This window comes from Mobula birostris, chromosome 10 (genome assembly GCF_030028105.1).
Source record: "Mobula birostris isolate sMobBir1 chromosome 10, sMobBir1.hap1, whole genome shotgun sequence".
NCBI lineage: Eukaryota > Metazoa > Chordata > Chondrichthyes > Myliobatiformes > Myliobatidae > Mobula > Mobula birostris.
Window position 1 is genome coordinate 55,565,435 of NC_092379.1, and position 18,276 is coordinate 55,583,710.

The following is an 18,276-nucleotide window of genomic DNA, read 5'->3' on the forward strand; positions in this document are numbered from 1 at the left end:
CCCTTAAAATCAACATGCTCCAGAACATTAATCTCACTCATATTGTCCTCACCGTCATCAAGTTCCCTCTCATTGGTGAATACCCAAGAGAAGTATTCATTGAGGACCTTGCTCACTTCCACAGCCTCCAGGCACATCTTCCCACCTTTATCTCTAATCGGTCCTACCTTCACTCCTGTCATCCTTTTGTTCTTCACATAATTGAAGAATGCCTTGGGGTTTTCCTTTACCCTACTCACCAAGGCCTTCTCATGCCCCCTTCTTCCTCTTCTCAGCCCCTTCTTAAGCTCTTTTCTTGCTACCCTATATTCCTCAATGGACCCATATGATCCTTGCTTCCTGAACCTCATGTGTGCTGCCTCACTTGTCACCCTGGGTTCCTTCACCCTACCATTCTTTATCTTCTTCACCAGGACAAATTTATCCCTAACATCCTGCAAGAGATCCCTAAACATCGACCACATGTCCATAGTACATTTCGCTGCAAAAACGTCATCCCAATTCACACTCACAAGTTCTAGCCTTATAGCCTCATAATTTGCCCTTCCCCAATTAAAAATTTTCCTGTCCTCTCTGATTCTATCCTTTTCCATGATAATGCTAAAGGCCAGGGAGCGGTGGTCACTGTCCCCCAGGTGCTCACCCACTGAGAGATCTGTGACCTGACCCGGTTCATTACCTAATACCAGATCTAGTACAGCATTATGATGCAAAGTGTTCCCCTACACAAACTTCTGTCATATTCCCTGTCTCATTCCCTAACAGGAGATCAAATATCGCACTCTCTCTCAATGGTACTTCAATGTACTGATTCCGGAAACTTACTTGAACACATTTGACAAACTCTATCCCACCTAGTCCTTTCACAGTATGGGAGTCCCAGTCAATAAGTGGAAAGTTAAGATCACCTACTATCACAGCCTTATATTTCTTGTCCGTGTTCTCTCTACAACTTTGTTCCTCTAAATCCCGCAGATTGTTGGGTGGTCTGTAATACAGCCCCATTAATGTGGTCATACCTTTCTTATTCCTCATTTCCATCCATAGAGCCTCACTAGACAAGTTCTCCAGCCTACCCTGACTGAGCACTGCCGTGACATTTTCCCTGATTAGTAACACCAACCCTCCTCCTTTAATTAAGAATATTAGTCACACTAGTGGCAGGAGGGGCAACGGAGGAAGGTGATGAGACAGGAAGCAGTGAGCGGTGAGCCAGAATCAGGAACAGAAGGGGGACTGGGGAAGAAATTACTGGAAGTTACAAAAATCTATGTTCATGCCACCAGGTTAGGGGCTACCCAGACCGAATACGAAGGGTTTGTTGCTCCTCCAACTTGAGAGTGACCTCATTGCGGCAGCAGAGGAGGCTATGGGCCAACATGTCGGAATGCGAATGGGAAGTAAAATTAAAATGGATGGCCACCAGGAAATCCTGTCTGTTGCAAACAGAGCAAAGGTGCCCGTCAAAGCAGACCCCAGTATTTTTTGCGTGTTATTCTGGATTTTCAGATTTGCAAAATCTCGTGTTATATAATGTGCAGATATTTTGCATGTCCAGTCACATATACAAAGAAGCTACTTAAAACTTGCAGTAATCCTTACTTAACTTGCTTGCAAAACACAACAAAAGCACTGTATGTCTACTGAGTCAATAGCAAGTTCTTTAGTCATGGTGCAATGAGAAGTATTCTGAATACTGATATAGATGAATGGTGTCTGGAACAGCAACCAAGGACAGCTTTAGTTAACAGCTTATAGACTTGTTACAAAGAATAATTAATACTTTAGCATAAATCAATACTATGGTAATTAGCTTAAATTTTAGAAATATACATCAGCCTTAGTCGACTTAAAGATTTTCCCAACGTCATTGCAGGATGTGAAAGGTAATAAAAGATTTCAACTCATTTCTCCTCTAAACCTTTTACCAAAAACTTAAAAATCTTTTAAAAAAACTTGTTAGTTATTGATTCACTCGACATAAGGAATTCTTTCTTTAAAATTTCATCTTTTTTAAAAAATATCCTCTCAACTTTCTCTGCTCCAATGCAAGTACAACTTTTTCTAACCTCTTTTCATAACTGAGGTACTTTGTTAATCAAGCACAGTATCAGTGCAGCATATATGAATGGAAATAGTTTATAGGCATACAAAATGTTGCTTCTGCATAGGCCAAAGCATAAATGGTCACAAAGTATGGGTTAGTTTAATAGAGTTATATAGCACAGAAATAAATTTGCATCTACACACAACCTTTCCTTCAATGTCAACATGATAAAAGAGCTGCTCATTGACTTCAGACAGGTGGGCAGTGCACATTCTTCTGTACATACTTTATACATCAATGATGTTCAGGTTCAGGGGAATGAAAGCTTCAAGTGTGAACATCACCAAATGTCTGATCAAATCACGTTTATATCATGACCAAGAAAGCTCACCTCTACTTCCTGGTTCATTTTGGTAGCACAAATTTGAAGACAAAATATACTATTAATGTTAAGACTCTTGGCAGTGTGGATGATCTGAAAGATCTTGGGGTCCAGGTCCAAAGGACACTCAAAGCTGCTGCGCAGGTTGACAGTGTTGTTAAGAAGATGTATGGTGGCCTTCATCAACTGTGGAACTGAGTTCGAGAGCCGTGAGATAACGTTACAGATAAGTCCTTGGTCAGACCCCATTTGGAGTACTGTGTTCAGTTCTGGTCAGCTCACTACAGGAAGGATGTAGAAACTATCGAAAGGGTGCAGAGGAGATTCACAACGATGTTGCCTGGACTTGGAGAGCATGCCTTATGAAAATAGGTTGAGTGAACTTGGCCTTTTCTACATGGAGCACGGAGGATGAGAGGTGACCTGATAGAGGTTAAAAAATAATAGGAGGCATTGATCGTGTGGATAGCAGGAGGCTTTTTCCCAGGGCTGAAATGGCTAAAGCGAGGGGGCATAGTTTTAAGGTGCCTGAAGTAGGTATGGGGGGACGTCAGAGGTAAGTTTTTCATGCAGAGAGTGGTGAGTGCGTGGAATGCACTGCCAGTGACAGTGGTAGAGGCAGATACGATAGGCTCTTTTAAGAGACTCTTAGATAGGAACATGGAAACATAGAAAATCTTCAGCCCATTACAGGCCCTTCAGCCCACAATGTTATGCCGACCATGTAACCTATTCTGGAGGCTGCCTAGAATTTCCCTACCACATAGCCCTCTATTTTTCGAAGCTCCATTTACCTATCTAAGAGCCTCTTTAAAGATCCTTTTGTATCTGCCTCTACCACCTTCACTAGCAGTGCATTCCATGCACCCAGCACACTCATTATACTCCTTGCATTAAAATAGACACAACTCAAAACATTTGGCTGAGTGCTTCTTTGCTCTATCATTTGTCAATCCTTCCTCATAACCTCCCTACAAGCTGTCACTATTTGTGTACCAACCATCCCATTCTCCGCTTCTTCACTTTGGTTCCCACCCCCTTGCAAATCTGGTTTAAACCCTCCTCAAAAGCATTAGCAAACCTCCCTCCCAGGATATTGGTTCCCCTCCAGTTCAGGTGCAACTCGTCCCACTTCTACAGGTCACCCCTTCCCCAGAAAAGGTTCCAATGATTCAAGAACTTGAAACCCTGCCCCCTGCACCGTCTCCTCAGCCACTCATTCATCGGCACTATCTTCCTGTTCTGACCCTCACTAGCTCATGCCGGAGATTACCACCTTGGAGGTCCTGCTCTTCAGCCTCCTTCCTAACTCCCTAAACTTACTGTGCAGGACCTCCACCCCTCTCCTGCCTATGTCATTTGTACCATGACATCCAGCTACTCATCTTCCTCTTCAGGAATATTCTGCAATCACTCAGAGACATTCTGGATCCTAGCACCTGGAAGGTAACACACTATCCTGGTGTCTCTTTTGCTGCCACAGAATCCCCTATCTGTCCCCCTAACTATTGAGTCCCCTATGACTATTGTTCTGCTTGACTTCACCTTACCCTTCTGAGGCTCAGAGCCGACCACAGTGCTATTGGCCTGGCTGCTGTTGCCTTGCCCAGATAGGTCACCCCCCTCAGCAGTATCCAAAGGGTACTCTTCACTTGTTGCTGAACGCAATGGCCACAGGGGGACCCTGCACTTACTTCATTCTCCCTTTACTTCTCTTGGCGTTCACCCATCTACTCCCTGAATTCTGCGCTCTGGGTGTAACAACCTGCTCAAAAGTCATGTCATCAAATGCTCTGTAACCCGTATAATCCTAAATTCATCCAACTCCAGGTTAGAATAATAGAGGGCTATGAGGTAAGGTAATTCTAGGCAGGTTCTAGAGTAGGATATATGGTCGGCACAACATTGTGGGCTGAAGGGCCTGTAATGTGCTGTAGATTTCAACATTCTCAGAAGTTAAAGAAATTCTACATTTCCTTGTCGACTCATCAGCTTTTATCTATGCACCACAGAAAGCATCCTATCTGAACTGGTTATACTTCTCTCTGCCTCACTAACGCAAGACTTCACCACCCCACAGGCATTCTCTCTTCTTCACTCTCCTATTGGGTAGCTGATGCAAAAGCCTGAAAGTGTATACCACCAGGCTCAAGGACAGTTTCTATCAAAAGCATAGAAACAAGTGGCTTAGAAATCAGCATGGTAGGTGCTGATATGCTTCTGCTAAGCAGCAGAACTTTGAAGAGGGGACAGAGTCACAAAGACGCAGTCTTTCAAACCCAGGTGTATAGGAACTTCAGTGTGGTGAATTGGTAGAATTCTCAAGTCTCGAGCGTTGTGGAGGCTAGATTACTGCAGGTATAAAAGAGGAAATAGATATTTTGAAAGGTTAAGGGAATTAAAAGTGATGGAAAACGTGTACAGAAAAAGAGGCAAGGCCTAGGGAAGAAGCCATGATCAAACAGGACAGACATAAGGGGCCAAATGGCTTACTTCTACTATGTTCTGTTACCTCTACTAATGTTCATGTTAAATAATCATCTTTTGGATCTTTTGCAGGAAAATATGTAAAGAGGGGAATCACCCTGTATTTCACAATTGCTTTTTGTTGTACCTGGCAATTGAGAACACAAGTATTAATGTTTTTAGAGGAAGCAAATTATATTATATTGTTCCGTGCCTATTCTGGTATCTGTCCCCTATTTTTCCTTCTCTACATCGACGACTGCATTGGTGCTGCTTCCTGCACGCATGCTGAGCTCGTTGACTTAATTAACTTTGCCTCCAACTTTCACCCTGCCCTCAAGTTTACCTGGTCTATTTCCGACACCTCCCTCCCTTTTCTAGATCTTTCTGTCTCTATCTCTGGAGACAGCTTATCCACTGATGTCTACTATAAGCCTACTGACTCTCACAGCTATTTGGACTATTCCTCTTCTCACCCTGCCTCTTGCAAAAATGCCATCCACTTCTTGCAATTCCTCCGTCTTCGCCGCATCTGCTCTCAGGATGAGGCTTTTCATTCCAAGACGAGGGAGATGTCTTCCTTTTTTAAAGAAAGGGGCTTCCCTTCCTCCACCATCAACTCTGCCCTCAAACGCAACTCCCCTATTTCACGTACATGTGCTCTCACTCCATCCTCTTGCCACCCCACTAGGAATAGGGTTCCCCTGGTCCTCAACTACCACCCCACCAGCCTCCGGGTCCAACATATTATTCTCCGTAACTTCCGCCATCTCCAACGGGATCCCACCAATAAGCACATCTTTCCCTCCCCCGCCTGTTTTCCACAGGGATCGCTCCCTACACGACTCCCTTGTCCATTCGTCCCCCCCCATCCCTCCCCACTGATCTTCCTCCTGGCGCTTACCCTTGTAAGTGGAACAAGTGCTACACGTGCCCTTACACTTCCTCCCTTACCACCATTCAGGGCCGCAGACAGTCCTTCCAGGTGAGGCGACACTTCACCTGTGAGTCGACTGGGGTGACATACTGCATCCGGTGCTCCCGATGTGGCCTTCTATATATTGGCAAGACCCGATGCAGACTGGGAGACCGCTTTGCTGAACACCTACGCTCTGTCCGCCAGAGAAAGCAGGATTTCCCAGTGGCCACACATTTTAATTCCACATCCCATTCCCATTCTGACATGTCTATCCATGGCCTCTTCTACTGTAAAGATTAAGCCACACTCAGGTTGGAGGAACAACACCTTGTATTCCGTCTGGGTAGCCTCCAACCTGATGGCATGAACATTGACTTCTCAAACTTCCGCTAATGCCCCACCTCCCCCTTGTACCCCATCCGTTATTTATTTACATACACAAATTCTTTCTCTCTCTCTCTCCTTTTTCTCCCTCTGTCCCTCTGACTATACCCCTTGCCCATCCTCTGGGTTTTCCCCGCCCCCCCTTGTCTTTCTCCCCAGACCTCCTGTCCCAAGATCCTCTCATATCCCCTTTGCCAATCACCTGTCCAGCTCTTGGCTCCATCCCTCCCCCTCCTGTCTTCTCCTATCATTTTGGATCTCCCCCTCTCCCTCCTACTTTCAGATCTCTTACTAACTCTTCCTTCAGTTAGTCCTGACGTAGGGTCTCGGCCTGAAACGTCGACTGTACCTCTTCTTAGAGATGCTGCCTGGCCTGCTGCGTTCACCAGCAACTTTGATGTGTGTATATTGACAGTAACTCTCGATGATAGTGTGATTAATGATCCAAACATTTGGTAGGAATACTTACCTTGTCATTTTCATCACCACTATATACTTCTATCTTAGTTTTTTCATATAATTCTAAGATATTGGTGCAGCTCTGATCCCTATAAATGAAAACCAAAAGCAAATACTAAACCAAAGCACATATGAAACATTATAAGAAATAACTGCATTTAGTAGCAATTAACTCACCCAATAAACTGTAGTAAGACATCTGTAATTAATTTTGCAGATTTCACAATTGGACTGCCAAGCTCATTGAATGTTCTAGCATTATGTTCAATGTACCTTACTTCCCACATGAGGCCAGAAATTGTCCTGCAATTCAAATTCCAGTTAGTGGCATAACTACAATAAATTCAAGCATTTACAACTTAACTACCAAATGAACAAAGCACTTGCCCTAATCCATTGCAGAAGAAATAATTTTTAAAATATCAAAGGATTATATTTGATGTACAGTATAAAAATGAATCATCTGCCTCAAATAAACTATGTTAGTGTTTGTGCTCCACAAGCATCTCCTACAGCTCTTCCTCATCTGTATTGATCAGGGTAACCTTTTCACATTTGCTCCTCCTAAGTTCGAACTTAATCATTTCAACCACTTCTTGTGGCAGTGAGGGCCACATGCTCAACATGCTGAAGGCAAAGGAGTTTCTTCTGATTCCCTGTTGGATTTCTTCGTGATAATCCTCTATTGCTGGCCTCTGAACATGCTCTTCTATTGTCCTCTGGACAAGTGGAAACATTCTCTGTACCCACTCTACATGAACAACATTCTGTCTTCTTTTCTCTAAAAGAAACAGGACATTTGTTCATGCATAACATAGGGTTGAATCATCCATTGCACCACTGGTAGTTCCAGCAGTAGTTACTCCCTTTTCTTATTAGGAAATTAATGAACAGGGTTAGCAACCAATTGCCTATATTGTAGCATAATCTAGAAGGGTCTCAACTGTAACAGTAAGCTACACACAAGCAAAGGGTACTCATAGAACTTCCCAATCTTAGACAGACAAATGCCTTCCGTTACCAGTATTCCAGGAAGTATCAAAACAAGCCAGCACACCTAGACATGCTTTGCTAAGGTTTTGCAAAATAAATCTTTAAGCCTTGTTTCCTTGTATCTCACTCAGTTGCTAGCAATAAAGTAAATGTTTCTGGCTAGCTCAGTAACTGCTGAATAGGGTCCCTGCTCACAGCCTTTCCTTGACAGATGTATGACAAAGAGATTTTGCACGTTGGAATGTTTGCTTGAGGATGAAATGGTCCCTTCACCATTCAGTTCAAAGGAATGAAATAAGGCCAATCAGAACCCCAGATCTTGGTGACGTGAAGGGGCACCAGGGTGAGGATGAGTCAACAACGATATTTCCCTTTGAGCAGTCTGGCTGCTACCATCAGCTCCTGACTCCCTGGACTGCTGGGCAAGGAGTAGCCAGCATCCAGCATCCAGCAATCAGAAGAACTGAGAGGTAAAAGTGTATTATCAGACAAGTCTTCCCAGTCTGTTGAAGACAGAACAAGATTTCTGTGGTTAAGAAGGCATACAGCGCATTGGCCTTCATCAGTCATGGGATTGAGTTTAAGAGTTGAGAGGTAATGTTGCAGCTACAGTGACATGCAAAAGTTTGGGCACCCCTGGTCAAAATTTCTGTTACTGTGAATAGTTAAGTGAGTTTTAAGATGAAACATACTTTTCAACATTTTAAGCAAGATTAGTGTACTATTTTTGTTTTGTACAATTTTAGAGTGGGGGGAAAAAAGGAAAGGAGCACCATGCAAAGGTTTGTGCACCCCAAGAGACTTGAGCTCTCAGATAACTTTTACCAAGGTCTCAGACCTTAATTAGCTTATTAGGGCTATGGCTTGTTCACAGTCATTGTTAGGAAAGGCCAGGTGATGCAAATTTCAAAGATTTATGAACACCCTGACTCCTCAAAACTTGTTTCAACAATCAGCAGCCATGGGCTCTTCTAAGCAGCAGCCTAGCACTCTGAAAATTAAAATAAATGATGCCCACAAAGCAGAAGGCTATAAGAAGATAGCAAAGCATTTTCAGGTAGCCGTTTCCTCAGTTCGTAATGTAATTTAGAAATGGCAGTTAACAGGAATGGTGGAGGTCTGGAAGACCAAGTAAACTTTCTGAGAGAACTGCTCGTAGGATTACTAGAAAGGCAAATTAAAACCCCCATTTGACTGCAAAAGACCTTCAGGAAGATTTAGCAGACTCTGGAGTGATGGTGCAGTTCTACTGTGCAGCGACACCTGCACAAATATGACCTTCATGGAAGAGTCATCATTAGAAAACCTTTCCTGCATCCTCACCACAAAATTTAGTGTCAGAAGTTTGCAAAGGAACACCTAAACAAGCCTGATGCATTTTGGAAATCAGGTCATCTTTTACTCGCTTAGCTATTCACAGTAACAGAAATTTTGACCAGGGGTGCCCAAACCTTTGTATACCATTGTATATAGGACCTTAGTCAGACCCCACTTGGAGTACTGTGCTCAATTCTGGTCACCTCACTACAGGAAGGACGTGGAAATCATAGAAAGGCTGCAGAGGATATTTACAAGGATGTTGCCTGTATTGGGGAGCATGCCTTATGTGAACTTGGCCTTTTCTCCTTGGAGTGACGGAGGATGAGAGGTGACCTGATAGAGGTGTACAAAATAATGAGAGGCATTGATCATGTGGAGAGTAAGAGGTTTTTTCCCAGGGCTGAAATGGTTAGCATGAGAGGGCACAGTTTTAAGCTGCTTGGAGGTAGCTACAGAGAGGATATCAGGGGTAAGTTTTTTTATGCACAGAGTAATGAGTGCATGGAATGGGCTGCTGCAACAGTAGTGGAAGTGGATACGATTGAGTCTTTTAAGAGATTCTTGGATAGGTACATGAAGCTTAGAAAAATAGAGGGCTACAGGTAACTCTAGGTAATTTCTAAGGTATGGACATGTTTGGCACAGTTTTGTGGGCCGAAGGGCCTGTATTGTGCTGTAGGTTTCTAAGACATAATTGGTAAATTGGTATTTTGAATGGGCTCTCACTAGCAAACTTAGCAATCGGCTATTTCAGATATTTATGAACCACCTGGAATGGCTTTCTGCCAAAGCCCAACTTTGATAGTTCATCTGACAGTCAGCAAGAAATAATGTACAGTTGACAGTAGTGACCAGTAAGATCAAGCACCTTACAGGTCCTCACAATAACCATGCTTAGCCTGTAATTAAAAGTACAGGTCACCCTCTCTATTCTGGTCAGTAGTTAACATACCTCATGAGAAATCGCTATCACCTCTCTGAAGGGGGCTGATTATATCATTACTATTTCTACCAAATCTTGTTAGGAAATTAATCAAACTTCACCATCAAGAAGCTAAAAAATTTCACCAATAAAACAAAATATTTACCTATAAAATCGGTTTTCCAATTTCTTCTTGATAGCGCTCAGGTCTGTTGGGTACGCAACCACTGTACAGTACAATGGATATGCATGGAGATCCACTGGAGCACAAAATGGCAGAGCTATTTCTGTTAAAGCAAGTCAAATATGCAAAGTTTTCAGAAAATCATATCCAAACATCTGAAGTAATCCACAACTGAACCACAATGTTTTATGTTCCTGCACACCAATGAAGCCGACAATTAGAAATTAAACTTATACCAAGTGTAAGGAGTTGATCAATTCCCTGAATGATGCGTTCACATTCTTCAGCTGCAGAACGGGCTCCCCAATCACCTTCTTCGGGTTTATATAACAAGCCTTTAAGCTCTTCAAGAGTGACAGGGACACTAGCACCAATTTCTTCAGGATAGGCAGCTGCAAAAGTATATACAAAGTTGCTTAAGAAGACAGTAGTTTTGCATATTGGAGTTAATAAAAAATAATCAATTCACTTAGATTCCAAAGTATTTCCTTCATGTTGTATTAAATGAACACTAAACGGCAGAAAGAATTAAATGAATTGCAAATTTGAACCTATTTTGTCCTTATCTACATCAACGGAGCTGTAGTGGAGCATGTATAAAGCTTCAAATTCCTTGGTGTCCACATTTCCGAGGATCTCACCTGGTCCCTGAACTCCTCCATCCTGATCAAAAAGGTGCAATAGCGCCTTTATTTCCTGCGGAGCATCAACAAAGTTCACCACTGGTCTAGGATACTGACGAACTTTTACCGCTGTACCACTGAGAGCATACTCACCAACTACATCTCAGTGTGGTACGGCAATGACCGTATCAGACCGCAAAGCACTCCAGCGTGTGGTGAAAACTGCCCAGTGGATTATCAGCACCCAATTGCCTACCAGTGAGAACATCTACCATAAACGCTGCTTGGGAAGGGTGAAAAGCATTATCAAGGATACATCTCACCCTAATCATGGACTTTTTACTCTCCGCCCTTCCGGCAGGTGCGACAGGAGCCTCCGCTCCTGCACCAGCAGGCACAGGAAGAGCTTCTTCCCTGACACTGTGACTCTGCTGAACCTCACATCACAGTGCTAAGCAGTATTGCACCCATATTGTACTGTCTCAGTACTTTTATATTTGTGTGCTGTAGCACTTACTTTTTATTCACAGTTATTTTGTAAATAACACTATTCTTTGCATTTCTGGTGAAATGCTAACTGCATTTCATTGGCTTTGTATCTGTACTTGGCACAATGACAATAAAGTTGAATCTAATCTAATCTAATCTATTTTGTAGCTACATGAATTCGTGACGCATAAACTTCTGAACAGACCAATTGCAGCTATATATTTAAATTTTTACCAATATATTTGGAAGAGAGATACAGGTGCCCCCCGCTTTTCGAACGTTCACTTTACGAAACCTCACTGTTATGAAAGACCGACATTAGTTACCTGTTTTCGCTTTCAGAAGGTGTTTTCACTGTTACCAAAAAAAAGCAGTGCGCCCTCCCCCAGATACGGAACAGCACACTTGCCGGCATTTTGCTTAAACACGTGCCTGTGAGCAGTCGTTTGCAAGATGAGTTCTATGGTATCCGAAAAGCCTAAAAGAGCTCGTAAGGGTGTTACGCTTAGCATAAAACTAAACAGAATTAAGCGTTTTGATCGTGGTGAACGAAGCAAGGACAAGGTAAGTTTGGCTTGTGGAAGCTGACGAACATGATGTTGAAGAGGTTTTGGCATCTCATGACCAAGAACTGATAGATGAAGAGCTGATGCAATTGGAAGAAAAAAGGATAACAACCGAAACTGAATTCATTAGTGAAATGAACGTGAGGCAACTGCGTGAGATTTTCGCTGCAATGATGAAGCACGACTTTAATTTTGAAAGGGTACGTAGGTTTAGGGGATATTTGCAAGATGGTTTGAGTGTTTACAAAGAACTGTGTGATGGAAAAATGCGCGAGGCTCAGCAGTCAAGCAAGCCTTCCACATCAGCCACAGCAGACGACGAACCTCGACCTTCAACATCAAGGCGGGCAGAGATAGAAGATGACCTGCCTACCCTAATGGAAACAGACGATGATGAGATGACACCCCAGTGTCCCACAACCCCAAACCCCAAGCCACGGACAGATACCGATTCGCGGAGAATGCAGCAGTAGCCAGGAGGCACACAGCACATCTTAAAGAAAATAGCTGAAATAAACATGCTAATTAATTAGGTGCCGCCCGACACGTAATTGTTGGCCCAGATCAGAGACAATGCAATTGGAAATCGGCACTGATCTGGGCCGACAATTACGTGCTTATTTCGGCTTTTTTCTTAAAGATGTGCTGTGTGCCTCCCCGTTACCCCTGCATGCTTCGCGGATAGGTATCGGTTGGTGGCCCGGAGGGTGGGGGCCATTGCACCACCCCAACCTGCGACGACTCAGTCTAACACACCATCTTCATCAGTGTGCTCGGCGCTGTCTCGATTCCGGTAAGTGATATTACACTGTACATACATTATTTCTACTTTATATAGGCTGTGAATTTTTACGTGTTATTTGGTATGATTTGGCAGCTTCATAGCTTAAAGGTTACTGGAGAGCACTTGCACCGTGTTTTTGCCGAAAGCGCTTGCATGAGATTTGCTGCCGATGGCGCTTGCGTGAGATTTTCGCTACGGAGAACAGTGCAGTAATGATTGTAGAAAAGTATTTCTACTTCATACAAAGTATATAAAGTATAAAGTATTTCTACTTTATATAGGCTATTGTATCCAATGATTCTGCTGTATCATTCCTGCTTTTACTATATGTTACTGTTGCTTTAGGTTTTATGTGTTATTTGGCATGATTTGGTAGGTTATTTTTGGGTCTGCGAACGCTCACAAAATTTCCCCATATAAGTAAATGGTAATGGCTTCTTCGCTTCACGACATTTCCGCTTACGAACCATTTCATAGGAACTCACTATCTTCGGATGGTGGGGGAAACATAATATGGTGGAATTCTTCATTAAGATGGAGAGTGACATAGTTAATTCAGAAACAAAGGTTCTGAACCTAAAGAGGGGTAACTTTGAAGTTATGAGACGTGAATTAGCTAAGATAGACTGGCAAATGACACTTAAAGGATTGACGGTGGATATGCAATGGCAAGCATTTAAAGGTTGCATGGATGAACTGCAACAAATGTTCATCCCAGTTTGGCAAAAGAATAAATCAAGGAAGGTAGTGCACCTGTGGCTGACAAGAGAAATTAGGGATAGTATCAATTCCAAAGAAGAAGCATACAAATTAGCCAGAGAAAGTGGCTCACCTGAGGACTGGGAGGAATTCAGAGTTCAGCAGAGGAGGACAAAGGGCTTAATTAGGAAGGGGAAAAAAGATTATGAGAGAAAACTGGCAGGCAACATAAAAACGGACTGTAAAAGCTTTAATAGATATGTAAAAAGGAAAAGACTGGCAAAGACAAATGTAGGTCCCCTGCAGACAGAAACAGGTGAATTGATTATGGGGAGCAAGGACATGGCAGACCAATTGAATAATTACTTTGGTTCTGTCTTCACTAAGGAGGACATAAATAATCTTCCAGAAATAGTAGGGGACAGAGGGTCCAGTGAGATGGAGGAACTGAGCGAAATACATGTTAGTAGGGAAGTGGTGTTAGGTAAATTGAAGGGATTGAAGGCAGATAAATCCCCAGGGCCAGATGGTCTGCATCCCAGGGTGCTTAAGGAAGTAGCCCAAGAAATAGTGGATGCATTAGTGATAATTTTTCAAAACTCGTTAGATTCTGGACTAGTTCCTGAGGATTGGAGGGTGGCTAATGTAACTCCACTTTTTAAAAAAGGAGGGAGAGAGAAACCGGGGAATTATAGACCGGTTAGCCTAACGTCGGTGGTGGGGAAACTGCTGGAGTCAGTTACCAAGGATGTGATATCAGCACATTTGGAAAGCGGTGAAATGATTGGACAAAGTCAGCATGGATTTGTGAAAGGAAAATCATGTCTGACGTATCTCATAGAATTTTTTGGGGATGTAACTAGTAGAGTGGATAGGGGAGAACCAGTGGATGTGGTATATTTGGATTTTCAGAAGGCTTTTGACAAGGTCCCACACAGGAGATTAGTGTGCAAACTTAAAGCACACGGTATTGGGGGTAAGGTATTGGTGTGGGTGGAGAGTTGGTTAGCAGACAGGAAGCAAAGAGTGGGAATAAACGGGACCTTTTCAGAATGGCAGGCGGTGACTAGTGGGGTACCGCAAGGCTCAGTGCTGGGACCCCAGTTGTTTACAATATATATTAATGACTTGGATGAGGGAATTAAATGCAGCATCTCCAAGTTTGCGGATGACACGAAGCTGGGTGGCAGCGTTAGCTGTGAGGAGGATGCTAAGAGGATGCAGGGTGACTTGGATAGGTTGGGTGAGTGGGCAAATTCATGGCAGATGCAATTTAATGTGGATAAATGTGAAGTTATCCACTTTGGTGGCAAAAATAGGAAAGCAGATTATTATCTGAATGGTGGCCGATTAGGAAAAGGGGAGGTGCAACGAGACCTGGGTGTCATTATACACCAGTCATTGAAAGTGGGCATGCAGGTACAGCAGGCGGTGAAAAAGGCCAATGGTATGCTGGCATTTATAGCGAGAGGATTTGAGTACAGGAGCGGGGAGGTACTACTGCAGTTGTACAAGGCCTTGGTGAGACCACACCTGGAGTATTGTGTGCAGTTTTGGTCCCCTAATCTGAGGAAAGACATCCTTGCCATAGAGGGAGTACAGAGAAGGTTCACCAGATTGATTCCTGGGATGGCAGGACTTTCATATGAAGAAAGACTGGATGAACTGGGCTTGTACTCGTTGGAATTTAGAAGATTGAGGGGGGATCTGATTGAAACGTATAAGATCCTAAAGGGATTGGACAGGCTAGATGCAGGAAGATTGTTCCCGATGTTGGGGAAGTCCAGAACGAGGGGTCACAGTTTGAGGATAGAGGGGAAGCCTTTTAGGACCGAGATTAGGAAAAACTTCTTCACACAGAGAGTGGTGAATCTGTGGAATTCTCTGCCACAGGAAACAGTTGAGGCCAGTTCATTGGCTATATTTAAGAGGGAGTTAGATATGGCCCTTGTGGCTATGGGGGTCAGGGGGTATGGAGGGAAGGCTGGGGCGGTGTTCTGAGTTGGATGATCAGCCATGATCATAATAAATGGCGGTGCAGGCTCGAAGAGCCGAATGGCCTACTCCTGCACCTATTTTCTATGTTTTCTATGTTTCTAAACCTGTATGAATATTAAAGACTAATTAAGTGTGAAACATTCCACAATTACTGCTATTCTTTTTATTAAACCCCAAAATGTAAATTACAGGGAAAAATTACAGATCACTAAATTGAGGGTAAGTTCATGGTAAAAAAAAGAGCAATATAATTTAAAAATCATGAGTTACTTGCAATTTCAATTGCACATTAAATAATATGATGCAAATATTCTTCAAAATTCCAGACAAATATGCTATTGTAGCGGTGTGCTACACACAGCGCTAAAATAACCACACGTAGTTGGTGAGTTAGAGTTGCGATGAAAGAGGTTTATTCAAACTTCGCGGCCTGCTTTAAAGCCTTCCCGTTCCCGCCCTCCCTGGGGTGGGATTGCTGTGGGGAAAGCATATTCCCAGACCCTTTCCGCGCGCAGGATTTTCCCCCTGCTAGTGAAGATGGCCTGGCGCCCTTTTTGGGGCCGGCCTCTCTGCCTGTGCGCGCTGTTTCGTGAGCTGGTTCGTGTATGCTAGAAAGTGGGTCGCCACATAATCCCCCACAGAACCGGCGATACCTCCCCCAATGTCCACAATCTGGATCGGCCTCTGTTTGGGAGGTCTGCCCCTGCGTCGCGGTGCCTGAGTCTGGACCGGCTGCGCCAAGTCCACATGGGCCAGTTTGAGTTGGTCCACCGTGAAAACCTCCTCTCTCCCCCCAGTGTCCAGCACCGAACGTGGACCCGTTGTTCCTGATCACCTTAAACGGCCCCTCGTAGGGCCGCTGTAGTGGTGCCCGGTGTCCGCCCCGTCGTACAAAAATAAACTTACAGTTCTGCAGGTCTTTGGGCACGCAGATCGGGGGCTCTGTCTGTGCTGTGAAGTGGGTATGGGGGCCAGGTTACCGAGCCTCTCACGTAATCTGTCCAGGACTGCTGCGGGTTTTCCTCTTGCTCCCTTGGGGCTGGTATGAACTCTCCTGGGACGACCAGGGGTGTGCAGTGCACCAACTCAGCCGATCAGGTGTGCAGATCCTCCTTGGGCGCCGTGCGGATTCCGAGCAGGACCCAGGGAAGTTCGTCCACCCAGTTAGGCCCCTCCAGCGGGCCATGAGAGCCGACTTCAGGTGACGGTGGAAACGTTCTACTAGTCCGTTCGACTGTGGGTGGTAGGCATTTGTGTGGTGTAGCTGTGATCCTAAAAGGCTGGCCATAGCTGACCACAGGCTGGAGGTGAACTGGGCACCCCTGTCGGAGGTAATGTGGGCTGGTACCCCGACGCGGGCTACCCTTATTACGAGCAGTGCTCGGGCGCAGGATTCGGAGGTGGTGTCGGTGAGCGGGGCTGCCTCTGGCCATCTGGTGAACCGGTCTATCATAGTTAGGAGGTACTGCGCTCCTCACGACACTGGCAGAAGCCCCACAATATCTACATGAATGTGGTCGAACCTCTGGCGGGTGGGTTCAAACTGCTGCGGCAGAGCCTTGGTGTGCCGCTGCACCTTGGCTGTTTGGCACTGCATGCACGTTTTGGCCCATTCACTGACCTGTTTATGAAGTCCATGGCAAACAAACCTGTTGGAGAGCAGCCGAACGGTTGTCCTGATGGAGGGGTGCGCTAAGTTGTGAATGGATTCGAAAACCCGCTGGCGCCAGTGGCTGGTAGCTACATCACACAGTAGGGTCCTCTCACCTGGGCCTACGGGGAGGTCTTGAAGCTGCAAACCGGAGACTGCAGTCCTGTAACTAGGGATCTCATCGTCTGCCTGCTGTGCCTCTGCCAGTGCTGCATAGTCCATCCCCTGGGACAGGGCCTGTGTGGTCGGTCTGGAAAGTGCGTCCGCCATGACGTTGTCCTTTCCCGAGACATGCCGGATGTCCGTCGTGTACTCGGAGATGTAGGACAGATGTCGCTGCTGGCGGGACGACCAGGGGTCGGACGCCTTCATGAACGCAAAGGTAAGCTGTTTGCGGTCTGTGAACGCGGTGAAGGGCCTACCTTCTAAGAAGTATCTGAAATGCCGGATTGCCAGGTATAGTGCCAATAGCTCTCGGTCGAGAGCACTGTATTTGGGTTCGGGTGGTCGTAGGTGTTTGCTGAAGAACGCCAGGGGTTGCCTGCGACCCTCAATGAGTTGTTCCAGCACTCCACTGACTGCTGTGTTGGATGCGTCCACCGTGAGGGCAGTAGGAACGTCCGTTCTGGGGTGCACTAGCATCCCAGCGTTTGCCAAGGCTTCTTTGGTTTTAACGAAAGCGGCTGCGGCCTCTTCGTCCCAGGTAATGTCCTTGCCCTTACCCGATATCAGAGTGAACAGGGGGCGCATGGTTCGGGCTGCTGAAGGGAGGAAACGGTGGTAGAAATTCACCATACCCACGAATTCCTGCAGGCCTTTGATTGTGTTGGGTCAGGGGAAGTGGCGGACCGCATCTACCTTGGCGAGCAGCGGGGTTGCCCTGTCTTTAGTAATCCTGTGGCCCAGGAAGTCGATGGTGTCGAGTCCGAACTGGCATTTGGCTGGGTTGATTGTGAGGCTGAATTCGCTCAGGTGGGAGTAGAGCTGGCGGAGGTGGGACAGATGCTCCTGATGACTACTGCTGGCAATGAGGATGTCGTCCAAATAGATGAATGCAAAGTCCAGGTCGCGTCCCACCGCGTCCATTAGCCGCTGGAACGTCTGCAGCATTCTTTAGACCGAACGATATTCGGAGGAATTCGAAAAGTCCGAACAGGGTGATGAGTGCTTTTTTGGGGATGTCGTCCGGATGTACCGGGATTTGATGGTATCCCCAGACGAGGACTACCTTGGAAAAGATCCTTGCGCTGTGTAGGTTTGCTGTGAAGTCTTGAATGTGCGGCACAGGGTAGCGGTCTGGCGTTGTAGCCTCGCTCAGTCTGCGGTAGTCACCGCATGGTCTCCAGCCCCCCCGTTGCCTTGGGTACCATGTGCAGAGGGGAGGCCCATG

The 18,276-nt window shown here is 45.2% G+C and overlaps 1 protein-coding gene across 5 annotated transcripts in view; it reads right to left on the reverse strand.

Annotated features, from left to right (window-relative positions):
- Positions 1 to 18,276, reverse strand: part of brwd3 (bromodomain and WD repeat domain containing 3) — a 302,860-nt gene that overhangs the window by 56,915 nt on the left and 227,669 nt on the right. For 4 of the 5 annotated variants that reach the window (XM_072270315.1, XM_072270314.1, XM_072270316.1 and 1 more), the window contains exons 30-33: positions 10,313 to 10,468; positions 10,059 to 10,179; positions 6,835 to 6,960; positions 6,668 to 6,746 (exon numbers count right to left, since the gene is read on the reverse strand). In XM_072270315.1, the coding sequence (XP_072126416.1) occupies positions 6,668 to 6,746; positions 6,835 to 6,960; positions 10,059 to 10,179; positions 10,313 to 10,468 (482 nt within the window). Of the gene's footprint in view, positions 1 to 6,667; positions 6,747 to 6,834; positions 6,961 to 10,058; positions 10,180 to 10,312; positions 10,469 to 18,276 lie in introns of those variants that run through there. The other variant, XM_072270321.1, reaches the window with a different exon arrangement.